At 42.8% G+C, this 19,431-nt stretch overlaps 1 protein-coding gene across 1 annotated transcript; it reads left to right on the top strand.

The window, feature by feature from the left end:
• The first annotated feature begins 3,997 nt into the window (after positions 1-3,997).
• LOC119930951 lies at positions 3,998-18,940 on the top strand. Its single transcript, XM_038749760.1, has 6 exons — positions 3,998-4,040; positions 12,525-12,836; positions 15,115-15,172; positions 16,209-16,315; positions 16,481-16,533; positions 18,423-18,940. Exons 1-6 carry the CDS (start codon positions 3,998-4,000, stop codon positions 18,597-18,599), a joined length of 750 nt encoding a protein of 249 aa, XP_038605688.1. The 3' UTR covers positions 18,600-18,940.
• Positions 18,941-19,431: the final 491 nt, after the last annotated feature.

Below are 19,431 nucleotides of genomic sequence, written 5' to 3'. Positions count from 1 at the left end.
CAGAGAAGTTAAGTGATTTGCCTATGTTCACACAGCAGACAAGTGGCAGAGCTAGGAATAGAACCCAGGTCCTCTGGCACCCAGGCCTGTGGTCTTTCCATTAGGCCACACTGCTTTTTTTGTTTGGTTTATGGTATTTGTTAAGCGCTTATTATGCGTCAGGCACTGAACTAAGCACTGGGGTAGATACAAGGTTGGACACAGCCCCTGTCCCACATAGGGCTCACAATCTTAATCCTCATTTTACAAATGTGGTAACTGAGGCACAGAGAAATTAAGTGACTTACCCAAAGTCAAACAGCAGATGTGTGGCAGAAAAAGGCTTTGAATGAATCTGAGGTCTTCAGACTCCCAGGTGTGTGGTTCTCCCACTAGGTCATGCTGCTTCTCATGAATATGTACATTAATGCTGTGGGGCTGAGATTGAGGTGAATATCAAGTGCTTAAAATGTACAGTTCCAAGTGCCCAGCCGACCCAGAAGGGAGAGGGAATAAGGGAGATGATGGTTTAGTTGGGGAAAATGTGATTTTGACAAGGCTTTGATGGCGGGGAGTGTTCCAGAACATTCTAACGTCCATCTATAGTGAGTACAGTTGAATTTCAGAATGGTTTGTGGACACTGGTTACAGCCTGACCCAGAGGAAGAGACAAGTTAGTAAGTATGTTAGGATTAACAGTCTCTGTCCCAGCTAGAAACCCGGAGGGGTGGGGGGGGCGGGGGGACAAAAACCTGCCAAAGAATTCCCGGAAGGATTATTTGAAAAGGCATTCAGGCATTCCAGACAGAAGATAATCGTAACCATAAAGAATGAAAAAATTCTTCCCAGAGAACAAGGTCTGTTTTGTTGTTCTCTTCATCCTCAAGGAAAAGGGAGATATCGAGGGATGGGGGTGGGGGGCCAAGTGGGTAAAATGTGGTACTGATACAAGAAGCAGTGCGGTCTAGTGGATAGAGCACTATCAGGGAATCAGAAGGACCTGGTTCTAATCCCAGCTCCATCACTTGTCTGGTGTGTGACCTTGGGCAAGTCATTTCATTTCTTTGTGCCTCAGTTTGCTCATCTGTAAAGTGGGGATTAAGACTGTGAGCCCCATGTAGGGCAGGCACTGTGTCCAATCTGATTGCCTTGTATCCACCCCAGCACTTAGTACGCTGCCGGGCACATAGTAAGTGCTTAACAAATACCACAATTATTAGTATTAGTAGTAGTAATATTATATGAGCAAGGAGCAGGTAAGACTTAGCCAGGGATCAGGAAAGAATCTTGAAGAATAACACAGTACAGAAAATTGCTCTGTTATTCTTTGGGGCATTTTCTATGCAATCAATCAGTGGTATTTATTGAGTTTTTACTATATGCAAAGCACTGAACTAAACACCTGGGAGAGTACAATAGAGTTGATAGACACAATCCCTGATCTCAAGGAGCTTATAGTTTAGTGGGAGTGCCTTAAAATAAATTACAGAGAGGGGAAGCAACAGAGCATAAAGTCCTCATGGGTGCTGTGGGGATGGGTATTACTGCACATACGGGTTATAAACCGAAGTGCATAGGTGATGCAGAAGGGAGGGGAGAATAGGGTGGGGAGATGAGAGTTAATCAGAGAAGACTTTCTAGAGGATATATGATTTTTAGTACAGCTTGGAAGATAGAAAAGAGTGATGGTCTGTGAGTTATGAAGGCAGAAGGAGGTCCAGCAAAAGGGTGACAGTGAGCCAGGTGTTTCCATAAGAAAGACAAGAACATGGCATCATGAAAAGCATCTGGGGATCAGTTTGAGATGACCGAACTTGACCAAGTTCCCTAGCTCCTATTCTAATAGGAAGCAGCATGGCCTAGTGAGTAGAGCAAGGGCCTTGGGTTTTAACTCCGCTCTGCCACTTGTCTCCTGCGTGTCTTTGGGCATGTCACTTGACTTCTCTATGCCTCAGTTACCTCAATGCGATTAAGACTGTGAGCTCCATGTGGGACATGGACTGTGTCCAATCTGATTAGCTTGTATCTACCCCACCATTTAGTATAGTGCCTGACAAATACTAAGTGCTTAACAAATATCGTTTCTTTAAAAAAGTGTTTTTCAAGAGGTCAGATTGCTCTAGATAATTGAGATGATGCTTCTCCCTCATGATTAGTAACAAGGGAGAACAATCAATCCATAGGGCCATGATAAGGACAACTTTGGAAAATAACCACGAGCAACATCTTAACTTCTGAATAAACTATCTAGTTTTCTGGTCTAACCTTGATTTATGGATCTTCCAGTTCACTCAACAATGAATGCATAGTCTGTTTTCACTAAGCTCACAGTGGAAAAACAAAATAGGAAATTTCTCACTCTGAGGTTTAGATTCTCTAGTTTCTCGGTTGAGAATTTTTCCTCCTGCTAGCCTCTCTCAATCAATGAGGCTGGTCTATTGAGTTTTTAGAAATATGATGCAAAGAGGAATGCAATCAATTTTGCAGCCTGCTCGAGGCCATTGAAGACAGTTTGTAATTGGATACTTGTTTTTTCTACATGGCTTTGTTGTCTTTGCTTTGGCAAACCTTCCTAGATATAAGCAAGAGAAGCAAAGACCACAGGCTCCAGAAGCTTCTCATACAATTAAATCTGTCTTTTTAGATTTCCTTTTCTCTAATCTTTATGTTTACTTCTGTGCTCTGCACACAGTTAGAGCTCAGAAAATACCATAGATAGATCCCAGTTCTGAGCAGAGGGGTTTTTAGTGTGATTAGAAAATATATCTATAGAGTCGCTATGAATAGGAAACAACTTGATGACATTTGATAATAATAATAATAGCTGCTTAGAAGAAAACCTGGAGTGGGAGCCAAGGTCAGGCATTTAGCTCCTTATGTACGGGGAACGTGTCTGCTAATTCTGTTGTATTTTACTCCCCAAGCACCTAGTACAGTGTCCACACATAGAAATCTCTCAATAAATACCATTGATTGATGGGTTGATTGCACGGAGAGGGTACGTGTGTTTGTGTGTGCGTGTGCACATTCTCACTCTCCCTCATTCTCCTTCCCCATTTTTAAAGGACTATAAAGATTATAATCATTTTAGGTAGTTTCAAACTTTGAAATGCTTCTCCTTTCCAGTGTTCTGTTTGAAGTGCATTTGATTGCCAGACTCTCAGCAATCAATCCCAAGTACCGACATTTCTCATGCTGTCAATATTTGGGATTCATTGCGGAATTACAAAAAGAGAGTGAAGTGTGGTTGGTCTTCTTTTGGGGCTTTAAGAGGTCGATTCCTTATTCCTGTGACTTTTCCTTTGGAGCCACCTCATGCTTCAGACTTCAAATCTCAAACTTCTTAAGCGCTAGAATGGCGGCTTTAGAAATCAAAAGGAGGGAGTGGTTTAAAATGGGCAGGCCAGTAATTAGAATTCCATCTTCTATTCTGAGACAGGGCTTTTATGCGGAGGCCTTTACCTAAGGCTCTCCTCGTAGGCCTCCTCTCAAGGTATTTTACACATGAACATTAGTTGATGCACTGCAACTTATCAAATAGATGGGTGCGATTCATCAGCAAAGTCCAGAGTGACCTGCCCTCCGTTGTCTTCGAGAGGGTCAGGACATTGGATAGCTTTACCATCCCTCTCTGGGTATCTGCACCCCTACAAGAAAAGGAGGCTTTTATAACAAAAAAAAAAAAGTAGGAAAGGGAAGGAAAAAATAAACCCTAACTCTTTAAAGCGGTGGCAAATCAGACCTTTCCATCAGAATTTCTCACCTTCATTCTCTTCTGGTGCAACAAGGTAGCTGGCTTGTGAGTCACATTAGCATTTTAATTTTCATTTCAGTTTGCATGTCTCCATCTGAGCAGAAGCAGGCAGCAGAGGAAGCGGAGATTATCTAGCATGCCGGAGGAGGGTTTGAAGAAGACGGTGGTGGTGGGGTAGTGGGGGGAGGGAGCAAAGCCACCGCCTCAACTGCCAGGTTGAAGAGCTGTCTCTTGGGGAACGCTCCTCTTGGGTTCCTGGAACCAATGGATCTCCTTGCCCTCCTGCTGATGGTTCTGGCCTGGTCAGGTAAGATGGGATGCTGAAGGGTTTCAGGCTTTCTGACAGTGTAGTCTCAGAGGAGTATGGCCTCCTAGGGAAAGAACACTCTCACTAGGATTTTAATTTTGTAACTCAAATGCTAGTCCTCCCCTGGGGTTTCATTAGCCCCAGTTAATTGTCCCAAGAGCACAGTTTTCATTCCTAAATATCTTTGGATTTAATTAATTAGCAATTCAGGCACAACCACATGTACTCTCATGTGTTGTCTCTTGAGTGCTGAATTCGGGCGGGGGGTGGAACCTAAATTGTGAGAGACAGAAGGAAGATCTCAAGCTTGTTTTCAAATGTTTAGGGGTGTGGGGATGAGCAAAATCTATTAAATGGACACTACACTGAGCAGCTTCATGCCCTTGTTTTTCCTAGGACTTTTAATTGGTATATCTCTGAAAGCTTTTTATAATACAATAATATCTTATTAATTATTAAGGGGTGAGGACTGAGAAACTCGAAGTGCTTTTTCAAGCTATTTATTAAATCATGTTTATTGAGTGCTTACTATGTGCAAAGCACTGTACTAAGCGCTTGAGAGTACAATATGACAATAAACAGATATATTATCTTCCCACAACAAGCTTATTCATCCTGAATATGTTCTGAACTCTTTTCTTGAAATATAATATATATATTTATATTTCCCTCCCCCCCACACTCAAAACTGGGCAGGCTTTGGAGCTTAATTTAAAACTTCTTAACTGTGTAGCTTGTGATTAGTCTAAACTGGGCCTACTCTGATAACTAGACTGTAAGTCCTGTGTGATTCAGAGACTATATCCCACCTGATTATCATGTATCTGTCCAAGCACTTAGCCCAGTGCTTGGCACATAGTAGGCACTTAACAAATACTGCAATTACTATCATCAAATTCTACAGCCTGTCTCAGTCAGTTTATTTCATGCCCAAGAACTAATAATTACTCTCACTTCGGACAGAATGCAACCTGTGAAGGGTTATCTTCCAAATAAGTGCTATTTCTGTTCTCAAGATCCCAAGAATAAATGTAATTGTCCAGTGGTCATAATAATGATGATAATAGTAATTGTGATATTTATTAAGCATTTACTATGTGTCAAGCACTCTTCTAAGCTCTGGGATAGATACAAAATAGTCTGGTCAGATGTAGCCCCTAGCCCACATGGGGCTCACATTCTAAGTAGGAGGGAGAACAGGTAGTGAAACCCCATTTTGTAGAGGACAGAACTGAGACACAGAGAAGTCAAGTGATTTACCCAAGATCACGGAGAAAGTACATGGCAGAGTGGGGATTAGGACCCACTGGGCCGTACTGCTTCTCATTATTTTTTTGGAATGGGATTTCAAGGGGGAGAAGCATTTTTCATTTGCACAGTGCTTTACAACCAGAAACGGATTAAGAGATGCATTAGGTGCTTGAGGCTCTCTAGTGAAAAGTGGGTCAACAGTACCAGCCCAGTCTAGGACATGTGCCTTAGTTTTAAATTTGGTTTCAGAGCTATCAGTGTCATTTTTTCTAATAATAATAATAATAATGGCATTTATTAAGTGCTTACTATGAGCAAAGCACTGTTCTAAGCACTGGGGAGGTTACAAGGTGATCAGGTTGTCCCACGGGGGGCTCACAGTCTTAATCCCCATTTTACAGATGAGGTAACTGAGGCACAGAGAAGCTGCCCAAAGTCACGCAGCTAACAAGTGGCGGAGCCGGGATTTGAACCCATGACCACTGACTCCAAAGCCCGTGCTCTTTCCACTGAGCCATGCTGCTTCTCTTGTTAAGCACTCACTGTATGTCGAACACTGTTCTAAGCGCTAGGGTAGGTACAAGTTAATCAGGTCGAATCCAGTCCCTGTCCAGCATGGGGCTCAGACTGAGTAGGAGGGAGAACAGGTAATTAATCCCCATTTTATAGATTAGGAAACTGAGACACAGAGAAGATAAGTGACTTGCCCAAGGTCACACAGCAATTGGCAGAGCCTGGATTAGAACCCAGGACCTCTGATTCCCAGGCCCGTGCTCTTCCACTAGGCAACGCTTCTTCTCAATGTGAAAACTTGCTCAGACTGTGAGCCCCATGTGGCGCTGAGACTGTGTCTGACATCTCGTATCTACCCCAGCGTTTAGTACAGTGCCTGGTACATAGTAAGTGCTTAACAAATGCCACAATTATTCTTCAAACATTTTCTTTCCGTATAAATTTGAGAAGGCACTTACAGTGGCAAATGCCTGAATTAAATTAAAAATACCAGATAAATGAAGAAGAATTATTTGCACTGTAACACTAAAATGGTGGGAAGCATTTTGTAGGAACACAAAACTCTTCTAGGCTCTTTTGCCAAAAAAAATACATTGAATAAGCTTTATAACTGTAATGGCAAATGAGCCATTTATAAACGTTCAAATACATTTTCTTTATAGAAATATCCAAAGAAATATAAATTTAGATTTAAGTGGAAAGATCCTCGAGACTGTAATCTCGTTGTGGGCAGGGAACATGTCTGCTAACTCTGTCATACTGTATTCTCCCAAGTGCTTAATACAGTGCTCTGCGCAAAGTAAACACTCAATAGATAATAATTATTACATTTATTATATATTAATATTATATAATTGCATTTTTAAGCACTTTTTATGTGACAGAGACTGTACTAAGTGCTGGAGTCATTACAAGCAAATCAGGTTGGAGACAGTCCCTGTCTCTTGTGGGGCTCACCATCTCAATCCCCATTTTACAGATGAGGTAACTGAGGCACAGAGAAGTGAAGTGATTTGCCCAAGGCCACATAGCAAACTAGTGACAGAGCCAGGATTAGAACTCATGACTTTCTGGTTCCCAGGCCCATGCTCTATCCACTGCTGCTTCCCAGCTTCTGCTGCATCAAATACCACTAATGACCATTTATGATTTAACTTTTTTGGGTTTTGTGGTAGTTGTTAAGTGCTTACTCCTTGTCAAGCACTGTTTTATGCGCTGGAGTAGATATGAGACAATCAGGTTGGTCCCTGTCCCACTTAGGGCTCACAGCCTTAATCTGAGGGAGAAGGATTTAATCCCCATTTTACAGATGCGGTAACTGAGTCACACAGAAGTTAAGTAAATTGCCCGAGGTCATGTAGCAGACAAATGACTCCCAGGCACAGGCTATTTCCACTATGCCATGTTACTTCTCTAAATTTCAAAAGGTAGCTTGGAAAATAGACAATCATTAGACAACTTTTCAAGTACCTCCCTTCCAAATACTCATATTCCTTCATTGATAAAAGCAGTTACTGATTTTTTTCATACTATCTATCTATCTATCTAATTTGGATATATTTTGCAGGTTTTGAATAAATGAACCAGTCAGTAATTAAATGGTTTTACATATGTGTGTGTGTGTATGTCTGTGTATATATAATATATATAATTTATTAATTTAGAGAAGCAGCATGGCATAGTGGATAGAGCACGGGCCTGGGAATCAGAAGGTCATGAGTTCTAATCCTGCCTCCACCACTTGTCTACTGTGTGACCTTGGGCAAGACACTTCAGTTCTCTGGGCCTCAGTTGCCTCATCCTTAAAATGGGGATTGAGGCTTTGAGCCCCATGTGGGACAGGGACTACATACAACCCAATTTGCTTGTATCTACCCCAGTGCTTAGAACAGTGCCTGGAACATAGTAAGTACTTAACAAATACCATTATTATTGTTATTAATTTAATAATTTAAGTAAAGATCAACTTTCAATTTTTTAAATTTCAGGTTTCATTTTAGGTTATATTTTCTAGGAATCTCATTCCACAATATCTGCATGCCAAGTGTTTGTTTGGGATTATCATTTCTTCCTGGAATCGGTAACTGATCCAAAGGATCAAGCAAACTCAACAGCCCAAGCTCCTATTGTTTTCTATGTACATAAGAATATAAAGTCAATCCTATTTGAGTTTATGATTAGTACACTAGAACAAGGCACATAACCAAAACTAAATCTTGGTTTTGAGTGAAGGCTTTAGGTTAGAACAAGAAGAACATTAACATGCAGAGAAGAGATAAACAAGAACTAGCTACCAGGTCTACTTCCCCAGGGAGATCCAAGCTGTTTACTTAGTAGGGAGAGGTAAATCCAATACCCCATCCCCCACATATTTATGACATTTTAAAATGATCAAACGTCCCAGTTGCCACATTCTAAAATACATCCTGATTCTATTTACGGCACAAAAATATTGACAGTTCATCACACAAATGGGGCCACTCGATTTGGGTAGGACACGGCAGATAAATTATTTGGAAAAGCTGAAAAAAACATAAGAGATTAAATATGTTCAAATTTAACCCTAATTAAAAGAAGTGATTTGGTGAGTGGAAATCAGGTTGAACGGGGTAAAACTGAAAACTCATACCGCAATTATAATAACTGATGATATGACAGATTTTTCAACCAGAGAGCCATTCTCCCATAAACCTCCTGGCTCCTTTCCCACTGGAGTATATTTGAGACTAGAATCTTGCCTCTAGCTCCCATAAAAGAAATACAAACACTTCTACTTAGAATGTAGGCCCCATGTGGGACCTGAATGTCTATATATGCCCCAGAGCTTAGTTCAGTGGTTGGCACACAGTACGTGCTTAACGAATACCACCATTGTTTATATTAATAAATGCCATTCCCCTTTGGACCTCCTTTGTCCTTCTCCATTCAGCTGTGGACTATTCCATCCTCTAGGATTGAGTGGTACATTCGATATTATGTTCAATCAGTAATATTTATTGCACAGCTAAGTGTGAAAAACTGTTCTAAGCACTTGGGAGAGTATAACGGCATGATCATCAATTCCTTCCCCCGGGTTTTCAAGTTTCAAGACTAAGGTCCTTCAGCGGTTTCTGATGGGAAACCTGATCGCAGTGCTCTGCACGCAATAGGTGGTGAACAAATGCTGTTGAGATATTGACTCTTGTTTGGCAGAGGAACAGGAGACTTAAGTGATTTTTTCCCAAAGTTACAAGAGTTTTGTGTTTCATAGTTGGGACTAAACCTCAAGATAGCCAATTCTCAATTTGGTGTTCTTTCTTCTTTGCCATGCTGCTTAAACAGACTGGACTGTTTGTGTTCAGCTCCTAAGCCCCAAATCCAGAAATATGAATTATTTTAAGATTTTCAGAGCTCCAACAATGGCCTAGAGAAACATATAAATGAGAAGCAAGATGGCCTGCAAGAAGCCACATGGTCTAGTGGATAGAGCACGGCCCTGGGAGTCAGAAGGGCCTGGGTTCTAATCCCGGTTCTGCCACTTGTCTGCTGTGTGACCTTAGGCAATTCTTTTAACTTCTCTGGGCCTCATTTACCATACCTGGAAAATGGGATTAAGACTGTGAGCCCTATGTGGGACAGGAACTGCGTCTAACCTGATCATCCCGTATCTACGCTTAGTTCAGTGCCTGGCACAGAGTGAACACTTAACAGATGCCTCAATTATTTTTATTATTATTATTAGAAAAAGAGAAGCTGGGGTGGTGGATTGAATACCTGAGCTGCTGGCAATCAGTAGAAGTGCATGCATAATATGGGGCCGGGGTGGGAGTCTAGTCATACAGTTAATTCAGTAGTATTTATTGTGTGCTTACTGTGTGCAAAGCACTGTACTAAGCGCTTGGGAGAGTGCAATACAACAATAAACAGACACAGTCTCTGCCCACAATGAGCTTACAGTCTAGAGATGGGAAGACAGACATCAATACAAATAAATAAATTACAGATATGTACAGAAGTGCTTTAGGGCTGGGAGGGGGGAAGAACCAAGGGAACAAGTCAGAGAGACACAGAAAAGAATGGGAGAAGTGGAAAGGAGGGGCTTAGTCTTGTCACCTTCTAAAAGTTGTTTTTTCTGTTCCTTAAATAGGTTGAGGGTTAACCACAGGGCTCATCAAATGACAGTAGTTCTCCTGAACTGGAGGCCATTTTCCAACTCATTTAGCATGGGATTTTTTGCAGCAGCGGGACTTTACTTTTCAGAGGAAGCCAAAAATTCAGCTATCTCTGGACACCCCAAGATTTGGGCACAAGTGGCCCAGTTCTTTGAATCCAGATGTAACCTTTTGACATATATACTGTCAGTCACATTCTTGCCAATCATGTGGCTGTACGAGAAACTCTGAATCTCCATGAAGTGACTTCAAGAGGAGCTGGACAGAATCAACCAGTCTATCCGTCATTGATATTTACCGAGGATTTACTCTGTGCAGAGCCCTTTTCTGAGTGCTTGCTGGCTACTCCACAACTGCTGTTCTGAGTTGTCTGATACTCCTACTACTAGACTTGGTCTCCTCTTGTAGGTCTTTACTTGGGTTGCTTATAAAATATAAGTCCACCTGCTGCCCTGACTGCTCTTGGTCTCTACTCTAGCAGACTCCTTCCACTCAGCTTCCAAATCTGAGACAGTTCTGAGATATTTCCTGTTTACCAATCACCACTCCCTCTTCCCCAACCCATGTTTTTGTTTGATAACACCTCCTTATTGGTTTTTTTTCTAATACCTTTCTCTAAGCAAGAAGCCTAAGACATAGCGTGTCTCAGTTGAAAGAGCACGGGCTTCGGAGTCAGAGGTTATGGGTACGAATCCCAGTTCCGCCACTTGTCAGCTGTGTGACTTTGGGCAAGTTACTTCATCATCATCATCAATCGTATTTATTGAGCTCTTACTATGTGCAGAGCACTGTACTAAGCGCTTGGGAAGTACAAATTGGCAACATATAGAGACAGTCCCTACCCAACAGTGGGCTCACAGTCTAAAAAAACTTCACTACTCTGTGCCTCAGTTCTCTCATCTGTAAAAATGGGGATTAAGACTGTGAGCCCCCTGTGGGCAATCTGATCACCTTGTAACCTCCCCAGTGCTTAGAACAGTGCTTTTTACATTGTAAGCACTTAATAAATGTCATTATTATTATTATTATTATTTTAGATAGTCAATCAATAGCATTTATTGAGTACCTACCACATGCCAGTCATTGGCATTCATTAAATACAATTCATTAAATTAAACAGTCAGTAAATATGATTGATTGATTGATTGGCAACTAGGAGAGTGCCAGAGAGGTAGAAAGCATGATCCCTGTCCTTACGGAGATGACAATTGAATATTTCAAGCATCCTCATACCAAGGGAAGGGCCGGGGATAATTTCCCAACATTTTGCAGAGGGAAATCTGAGGCTCCAAGAGGATAAGTGGCTTGCCTCAAGTCTTCCAGTGGGTCCAAGAGTTGGGAATATAATTGGAATTCATATCTCCTGGGTCCTATTCTTAATGTGTAGAACAACAGATCCTCCGGCTTTCTCCAGCAATATGCAGGTTACCTTTCATTTTCTTAATACCTAATATTCCCTCTTTCCTCATGAGCTATATAGCTATGTCCTGGAGAACAAAGTAAGATGAGCTCAAGGATCTGATGGACCAGAAACATGGTAGCTTTTTCCTCCATCTATTCCCTAATCCCATTTCCTTCCTCTTGGGAGACAGCATGGGATAGTGGAAGAGTTAAGAGTGTGGGTCTGGAAGCCAGAGGACTCAAGTTTGAGTCCAAGTCCAGCCCCTGGCTTCCTCTGTGACCACAGACAAGTCCCTTAACTTCTCTGTATCTTGGTTTTCTTATCTGCAAAATGAGGATAATAATACCCACCTTTCTCAGAATAGTTGTGAGTACAAAAGTGAGATAAATAATTTGGAAGTATTTTGGAACTGCAAGTGCTATGTAAAACCAAGGTACTGAGAAAGCAGCATGGCCTAGTGGAAAGAGCATGGATTTGGAAATCAGAGGACATTGAGTCTAATCCCAGCTCTGACACTTGCCTGCCCTGTCTCCTTGGCCAAGTCACTTCATACAAGTCCCTGTGCCTCAGTTTTCTCATCTGCAAAATGGGTATTGAATGTCTGTTCTTTCTCTTACTTAGGGAGCCCTATATGGAACAGGGACTGTCTCCTTTTGGACAGAGAATGTGCCTGTCTATTGTATTGTACTCTTTCAAGTGCGTAGTGCAGTGCCCTGCACACAGTAAGCACTCAGTAAATATGATCTAATGAATGCATATGATCATGCATTCATGATATGAGAAGCAGCATGGCTCATTGGAAAGAGCATGGGCTTTGGAGTCAGAGGTCATGGGTTCAAATCCTGGCTCCACAAATTGTCAGCTGTGTGACTTTGGGCAAGTCACTTAACATCTCCGTGCCTCAGTCACCTCATCTGTAAAATGGGGATTAAGACTGTGAGCCCCCCGTGGGACAACCTGATCACCTTGTAACCTCCCCAGAGCTTCGAACAGTGCTTTGCACATAGTAAGCGCTTAATAAATGCCATCATTATTATTATTATCTTGTATTTACTCCAGCACTTAATACAATGTTTGACACAGAGTAAGCACTTTGCAAATACATCATTATTATCATCATCATTATTATCATTGCTATTATTACCCATCTGCCTCTTTCCTTTCTAGCAGATCTCCAAGGAGTAGCAGGAGATAAAAAGGGGGATGGAGAAGTTGGAAGCTTGCTTGACCTGTGTATCTGCCCCCTGATGCTCAACATCTCAGAAAAGCTGTGGTGCAGATTTGAGGAATCTGGTTGTCCAGAGGCCCTGGAACCTTTACGGAACCTCAGTAGGATGCCAGGGTTCCCCAGCAACCAGCAAAACAAAACCTGTTCTTCCCTCCTTGGTGAAGGGAAGAAGAATGGAACATATTGTTGTCAAATCTGGGACCTGAAAAGAGGCAATGCCTCCCTGAATGCCACTACGCTCCTCTGCGAAGGTAAAACGGATTAGGCCAAGGGCATGAGTGGGCACAGACTGAGAAAAGGGCTATTTCTCTCACCCAGAGAGATTGGACCCATTTGTCAGTCATTGGTATTTACTGAGCACCTTTTTATGGTATTTCTTATGCTCTTATTCTGTGCCAGGCAATGTTCTGAGCGCTGAGGGAGATACAAGGTAATCAGGTTGGCCAGAATCTATGTCCTATATGGGGCTCACAACCCTAATCCTCAATTCGTAGATGAAATAACTGAGGCACAGAGAAATTAAGTGATTTGCCCAAGGTCATACAGCAGACAAGTGGTGGAGCCCAACTAGAACCCAAGTCCTTCTGACTCCCAGGTGCTTTGCTGTATTCACTAGGCCACACTGCTTCTAGTGTACTTACTGTGTGCAGAGCATTATTGTACTAAGCGCTTGGGAAAGTACAATACAGTAGAGTTGGTAGGCATGAACCCAGCCCACAAGGAGCTTAAGGTCTACTATACTGATTGTTCTCCCAATTCACTGACTTGCAAAGGTTGGGTTGGAAATTTTCCACAATGAGGTAGGCAGGGGCCAGATTCTGGTTCTCTGGTCATGTCATTAGCCTTGGATCTTTGGATTTGACTGGGGCAGAGTCTGGCTCAGAGCCAACACTGTGTCTCATTTTCTGCCAACTACGTCCACTTTTGTCATTGTATGCCATACCAGGAGGTGGAAAGAGGCTGGCTCTGTTGGGTGCCCGGGGAGCTGTTAGATTTCCAAAATCTTCTTTGCTGGCCGGCATCGAGCTCTAAATGGAATTGTTTCTGAGGGCAGATCCAGGGGCCCAAGTCAGAACAACCCTCTCCCTCCTCTTTGCCCCCTTTTCCTCCCTTCAGTCCCTCCGAATCCATAAAAAGATAAACTCAGTTATCTTCAAGGGTCAATTTGGAGGAAGCAAAAGACAGCAATTTCAGAACTGGTTGAACTAGAGAGAAATGGGCTCAGGCTCACTTTAAGGTCCCTCTGAGATGGCTGCAGAACTCATTTCTCTTCCTGGATGTGGTTTTCTTCATATTGAAATGATCTTATATCCTCCTGCGCTTTGACTTCTTCCCGGGTCCACCTTCCAGGGTACCCAGAGAGTTGAGGTCTTAGAGAGCCCATCGTCATCTCCCACTGAGCCTTGTGCTTTGAGTGCTAACACCAAAGCAGCATGGCCTAGTGGATAGAGCATGGTCTTGGGAGTCAGAAGGACCTGGGTTCTAATCCCACTCTGTCACTTATGCTCTGTGACCATGGGCAAGTGACTTGACTTCTCTGTGCCTCAGTTACCTCATCTGCAAAATAGGGATTGACTGTGAACGCCATGTGGGACACGGACTGTGTCCAACCTGATTAGCTGATATCTACCCCAGTGCTTAGTACAGTGCCTGGAACACAGTAAGTGCTTAAAAATACCTTTTTTTAAAAAATAATACCCAAAACACCTGAGTGGAAACAAATGGGCTCCTAGTCCTCTATTTTACAGAATCTGCCTGAGCTGTTGATCCTTACCCCTCCTGAGAATGGAGGCTGGCATCCAGTCTCTTAGCTGGAAAATCATCCCTACCTTTGACCTGTCCCTGGGTACTCGACTGTTGGAAATGCAGTGAGCAGACCAATAAGGTCTCCCCTACAGACCATCACTCTCTATTCCCTAGCCTCAACTTTGTACTGTGAAGAATCATGGCCTAGTGGAGAGAACACAGGCTTGGGGGTCAGAGGACCTGGGTTCTAGTCCTGTCTCCACCACATACCTGCTTCGTGACCTTGGGCAAGTCCATTCTGCACCTCCTTTCTCTCATCTGCAAAATGGGGATGCAATAGTTGTTCTCCCTCCTACTAAGACTGTGAGGCCTGACTATGTTGTATCTGCGCCAAAGCTTAGTACAGTGCTTGGTGCAAAATAAGCAAACACATACCACACCCCCATTATTATTATCACCCCCACCACAAAGTCATAGGGAGCCCGGTTCATTTCCCAATTAAATTGATCAGTATAGACAAACTGAATAGTTCAGACCTCCAAGTGGAATTATTGTGTCGAATGTTCTGGATTTGGGCTGCCTAAAATCCAAATGAACTGGAGAAATGCCTACTTTCCCCCTTCACTTTGTGCTGTCTACCGTACCAGTGTGCTTTAAACAGCTGGGCAGCACCTTTTAACCATCATTTCTCCAAGCCCAGGACATACTCATTTCATAATAACTCCAGGTTCTGTTCATGTTGAGAAAACTCTTTTTTTCCCCCCTTCTCTTTATTTCTGCTAGGAAAAAACTCCAGCAACATTTCAGTGGAGAAGAGCAAGACACCTGAGAGAGCCAGCAGGTGAGAGGGGCTTCTGACTTTGAATTCACAGAGAGAGAGGAACATCTGTGCATGTGTATCTTTGTGGCGTGTGTGTGTGGTGTTCAAGATTTCACCAATCGGACAGAAGGGCTTTTCCAACTCATAGACGTCTTCTCCAACTATATCCTATCTTATCCCCTCCTCTCTGCCCAAACCACAGCCCTGGGCCCCATGCCAGATCTTTCCTCAGATTTTATTTTATTTTATGGTGTTATGTGCTTGCTATGCACCAGGCACGGTACCAAGTGCTGGGGTGGATACGAGCACACAGTACCTGTCCCACAAAGGGCTGACAGTCTTAATCTCTCCACAATTGCACACTTAACTGTAAGTTTAGGCGTTTATGATTTATTCATTGTTGCATATCTGCTCCACGCCCCCCGCATCCTTTCCCCATTAACCTGGAAGCTTAATTAACTGCCTCTAATTAGCTTTCATTCTACGACAATTAATTAACTGAAATGAATATTCCTTCTGTGATTCCCTAAGTATCAACCTTGTGTTCTGCAAAAAGTAGATGCTAAAATATTAGTCAGTTAATCCTATTTATTGAGGATTTACTGTGTGCAGAGCCCATTCTAGACTGTGAGCCTGTTGTTGGGTAGGGATTGTCTCTATCTGTTGCCAAAGTGTACTTTCCAAGTGCTTAGTACAGTGCTCTGCACACAGTAAGCACTCAGTAAATACGATAGAATGAATGAATGAATGAGCACTGAACTCAGCACCCGGGAGAGTACGAAATAACAATATAACAGATACATTACTACTGGTATTACTACTAACTCTGCTGCTGCGATTACTACTACCACTACTTTTAGAGAAAAGAGAGTTCATATGAGCCATGGGGAACACAGAAAGAGGGAGATGGGAAACAGTGGGAGGGGATGCTTGGGAACTAGGTAAGTGAGAGAGAAAATATTGGAGGTTGGCCTAAGGGAACACAAAAACTAATTTATTGAGTGGCTAATAAGTCAGAATTGAAAAATAGGAAGGTCTTTTCTTTTCACTTCCTCAGCTTCAACACAGCAGTGACGGTCACTTCCTCCTTCATCGGTATCCTGGCCTTCATCTTGCTCTCAGTGGGTATTATGACTCTCACCCTGAGGAAGTGGAGGAATGAGCGTGAGTAGGATGAACCTTCCTTGGAGTGGAAGGAGAAGGAGTGGAGAAAGCAGGGCAGTGCTCTTCTCTCCTGTTTTGTGGGGTTGCCTAGGGAGGCAAGTGAAAACCTTGACTTGGAAGCCGATAGTTCATTCTGATTCTCATTTTCATTTATTTATTTTTCAGGATTATTTAGGAGGCAGATGAGGGAGCAGGACAACTTTCTCCTCAAACTCAAGGTAAGGGAATGAAGAGAGAAATCTGGCTGACCCCTATGGTTCTTAGAGATGCACTCCACCCTGGGAGTCAGAAGACCTGGGTTCTAATCCTGACCCTGCCATCTGCTTGCTGTGTGACTTTAGGCAAGGCACTTAACTTCTCTGTGCCTGTTTCCTCATCTCTAAAACAGAGATTCAGTGTCTGTTCTCCCTCGTACTTAGATTGGGAGCCCTATGTGGAATGGACCAGATTATCTTATATCAATCAGTGATATCTATCAATTGATGGCATTTACTTAGCAGAGTACTTAGAACATGGTAAGCACTTAACAAATATCATTATTATAATAATTATTATTATCATCCTTTGAGACAGGAGATGCTCCTTATTGCCATATTCTGCTAATTAGCTCTGCCTAGAGACACTGAATAAGTGTAAAAAGGGACATCGTATTGCTCTATGGAAATTTACATCCTCTACAAATGATACCATGTAGTGTTCAGGAACGTTGGGGCCAGTAGGATTCCCTGAAACTTTCCTCTTTCAGAGACCTCCCCAAAAGGAGTTTCTACAGTATCTCTTTAACTTCCACTCTGGGGTTTAACAGATTTCCCAATAGCTAACTTCTAGACCCACGAGAAGCAGCATGGCCTAATGGTTAGAGCATGGGCCTGGGAATCATAAGAATTTAGGTTCTAATCCCAGCTCTGCCATTTGTCTGCTGTGTGACCTTGGGAAAGTCACTTAACTTCTTTGGGCCTCAGTTCCCTCAGCTGTAAAATGGGGATGAAGTCTGTGATCCTCATGTGGGACAGGGACTGTGTCCAACCTGATTACCTGGTATCTTCCCCAGCGCTTAGAACAGTGCCTGGCATATAGTAAAGCTTAACAAATACCATAAAAACAAACAAAAAAGCCCTTCTATTGAATTTTCAGTTATTTTCCTCCTGATCTACCTTCCATGGAGGTGGAGGACTTATGTTTAAGGTGTATTTGGCCAGGGGAGGTTAAAGTATGTAGCTTGTAGGGATATCTACTAGATCTCTTTCCCCTCCACTTCATCCCTTCCAAATGAGAGAGACTCAAGGCATTATACTGGTCAGTGTTCCCTCTTCCCAATTGGTTAGAAAGAGTGATGGGGACTGTGGATTAGGAAAAGACAGCCTAGATAGAGGACGGGAATCTTTTTGGTTAGGAGAGATGCTGAATCATTCATTCATTCATTCAATTGTATTTACTGAGAACTAACTGTGTGCAGAGCACTGTATTAAGCACTAGCCCTCAATTCCTCAAGATAACCAGTTTGGAAATAATAATAATAATATTTTTAAGCACTTACTATGTGCCATGCACTGTACTAAGCACTGGGGTTCATACTGACTCAACAGGTCAGATGTAGGCCCTGTCCCACATCGGAGCCTAGTGGCTAGAACACGGGCTTGGGAGTCAGAAGGTCATGGGTTCTAATTCCAGCTCTGCCACTTGTCTGCTGTGTGGCCCTGGGCAAGTCACTTCACTTCTCTGTGTCTCAGTTCCCTCGTCTGTAAAATAGGGATTGAGGCAGTGACTGTGTTCAACCCAATTGGCTTGTATCCACCCCAGCGCTTAATACAGTGCCTAGTATACATATATATATATATATACCATCATTATTAGATGGCAGAGTCAGGATTAGAACCCAGGTCCTCTGACTCCCCAATCTGTGCTCCTTCCACTAGACCACATTTTTTCTCACACTAGAAAACAGACATTCTGTCTGTCCCTCTGTCTCTCTGTTTCTCTGTCTCTCTTTCTCATGCTGCCTCATTTATCACTGTCTAGCAGATTATATCCATGCTTACCAGTAGATAAATCCCCTGCTCTTCAGGAGTGTTCTAGACTCACTGCCTAAACTGTTCTCTCTCCCCAGGAGCCAAATTCCCACTCCAGTGCCATCTATTGCAATGTCATCAACCTGGATGCCTGGAAGGAAGATGATTTTGCCACCTATGCCAATGTCCTAACCTTCCAACCCTCAAAGAGACCCTCGCCAGCCACCTGCCGCCGCCCTGAGCAAGTGGAATATGCCTCCATTGTGTTTCGCTGATGGGCACTACCAGGGTTCCAGATGGACTGGGATAGAGATGATGATGCCCCAAAGGAAAGGGAAAAGCAGGCAGGAGGAATCACAGCCACCCATCTTGCTTCTATGGAGACCCCTGAGATGTCGGTCTTAAAAATACACTCATAAGCACACCAGATGGTTGGGATTTTCTTGGCTTTTGAAAAACCTGTGTTTACTCCTAGTTAAGAGACAGCTCGAGTTTGACAGTTACTGTGCTTAGCATTCAAGATAAATTCCTGGAGGAGGAAGCACTGAAACAGAACTGCCAGGTCACTGCACATCCATGTGGGGAGACATTTCTGACAGCTAGATTCCTTTGCTTTTCTGACCTGAGGCTTCTCTGATTGCCCTGAACCAAGGGGATAGAGGATCAATAAGTTCAATAAAATCAATAATATCAGTCATATTTACGGAGCCCTTACTGCACACAGAGCACTGTACTATGCACTTGGGAGAAGAGTACAGTAATAACAGAGTTGGTATACGAATTTGCTGCACCCAAGGAGCTTCATCTAGTTGGGGAGATGGACTTTTAATTATTGATATTTACATAGGTTCTGTGGGACTTAGGGTGTAATAAAAAAATGGATATAGATCCAAGTGCAAGGTCAACGCAGAAGTGAGAGGGAGTAGGGAAATGAGGACTTACTTGAGGAAGGCTGTGGGAAGGAGACATGCTTTCAATAAGAATCAAGCCCTGTTCATCTCCCGCCTTTTCTCTAAAGCAACTTGAAGGAAGGTGCAATAGGTTTCAATTAATCAATCAATCAGTGGTATTTATTGACTGCTTCTTAAGTGCAGAGCACTATGCTAA

The sequence above is a fragment of the Tachyglossus aculeatus genome, chromosome 7 (genome assembly GCF_015852505.1).
Source record: "Tachyglossus aculeatus isolate mTacAcu1 chromosome 7, mTacAcu1.pri, whole genome shotgun sequence".
NCBI classification, from domain to species: domain Eukaryota; kingdom Metazoa; phylum Chordata; class Mammalia; order Monotremata; family Tachyglossidae; genus Tachyglossus; species Tachyglossus aculeatus.
The sequence above is the reverse complement of the archived record's forward strand: the minus strand, read 5'-3'. Positions and strand labels throughout refer to the sequence as shown.

Excerpts from the sequence above, each read along its gene's own strand:
- LOC119930951 (XM_038749760.1), top strand. The coding sequence starts at position 3,998 with ATGGATCTCCTTGCCCTCCTGCTGATGGTTCTGGCCTGGTCAG. Across the intron at positions 16,316-16,480 it reads GAGGAAGTGGAGGAATGAGC|GATTATTTAGGAGGCAGATG; the intron begins GTGAGTAGGATG and ends TTTATTTTTCAG. Across the intron at positions 16,534-18,422 it reads ACTTTCTCCTCAAACTCAAG|GAGCCAAATTCCCACTCCAG; the intron begins GTAAGGGAATGA and ends CTCTCTCCCCAG.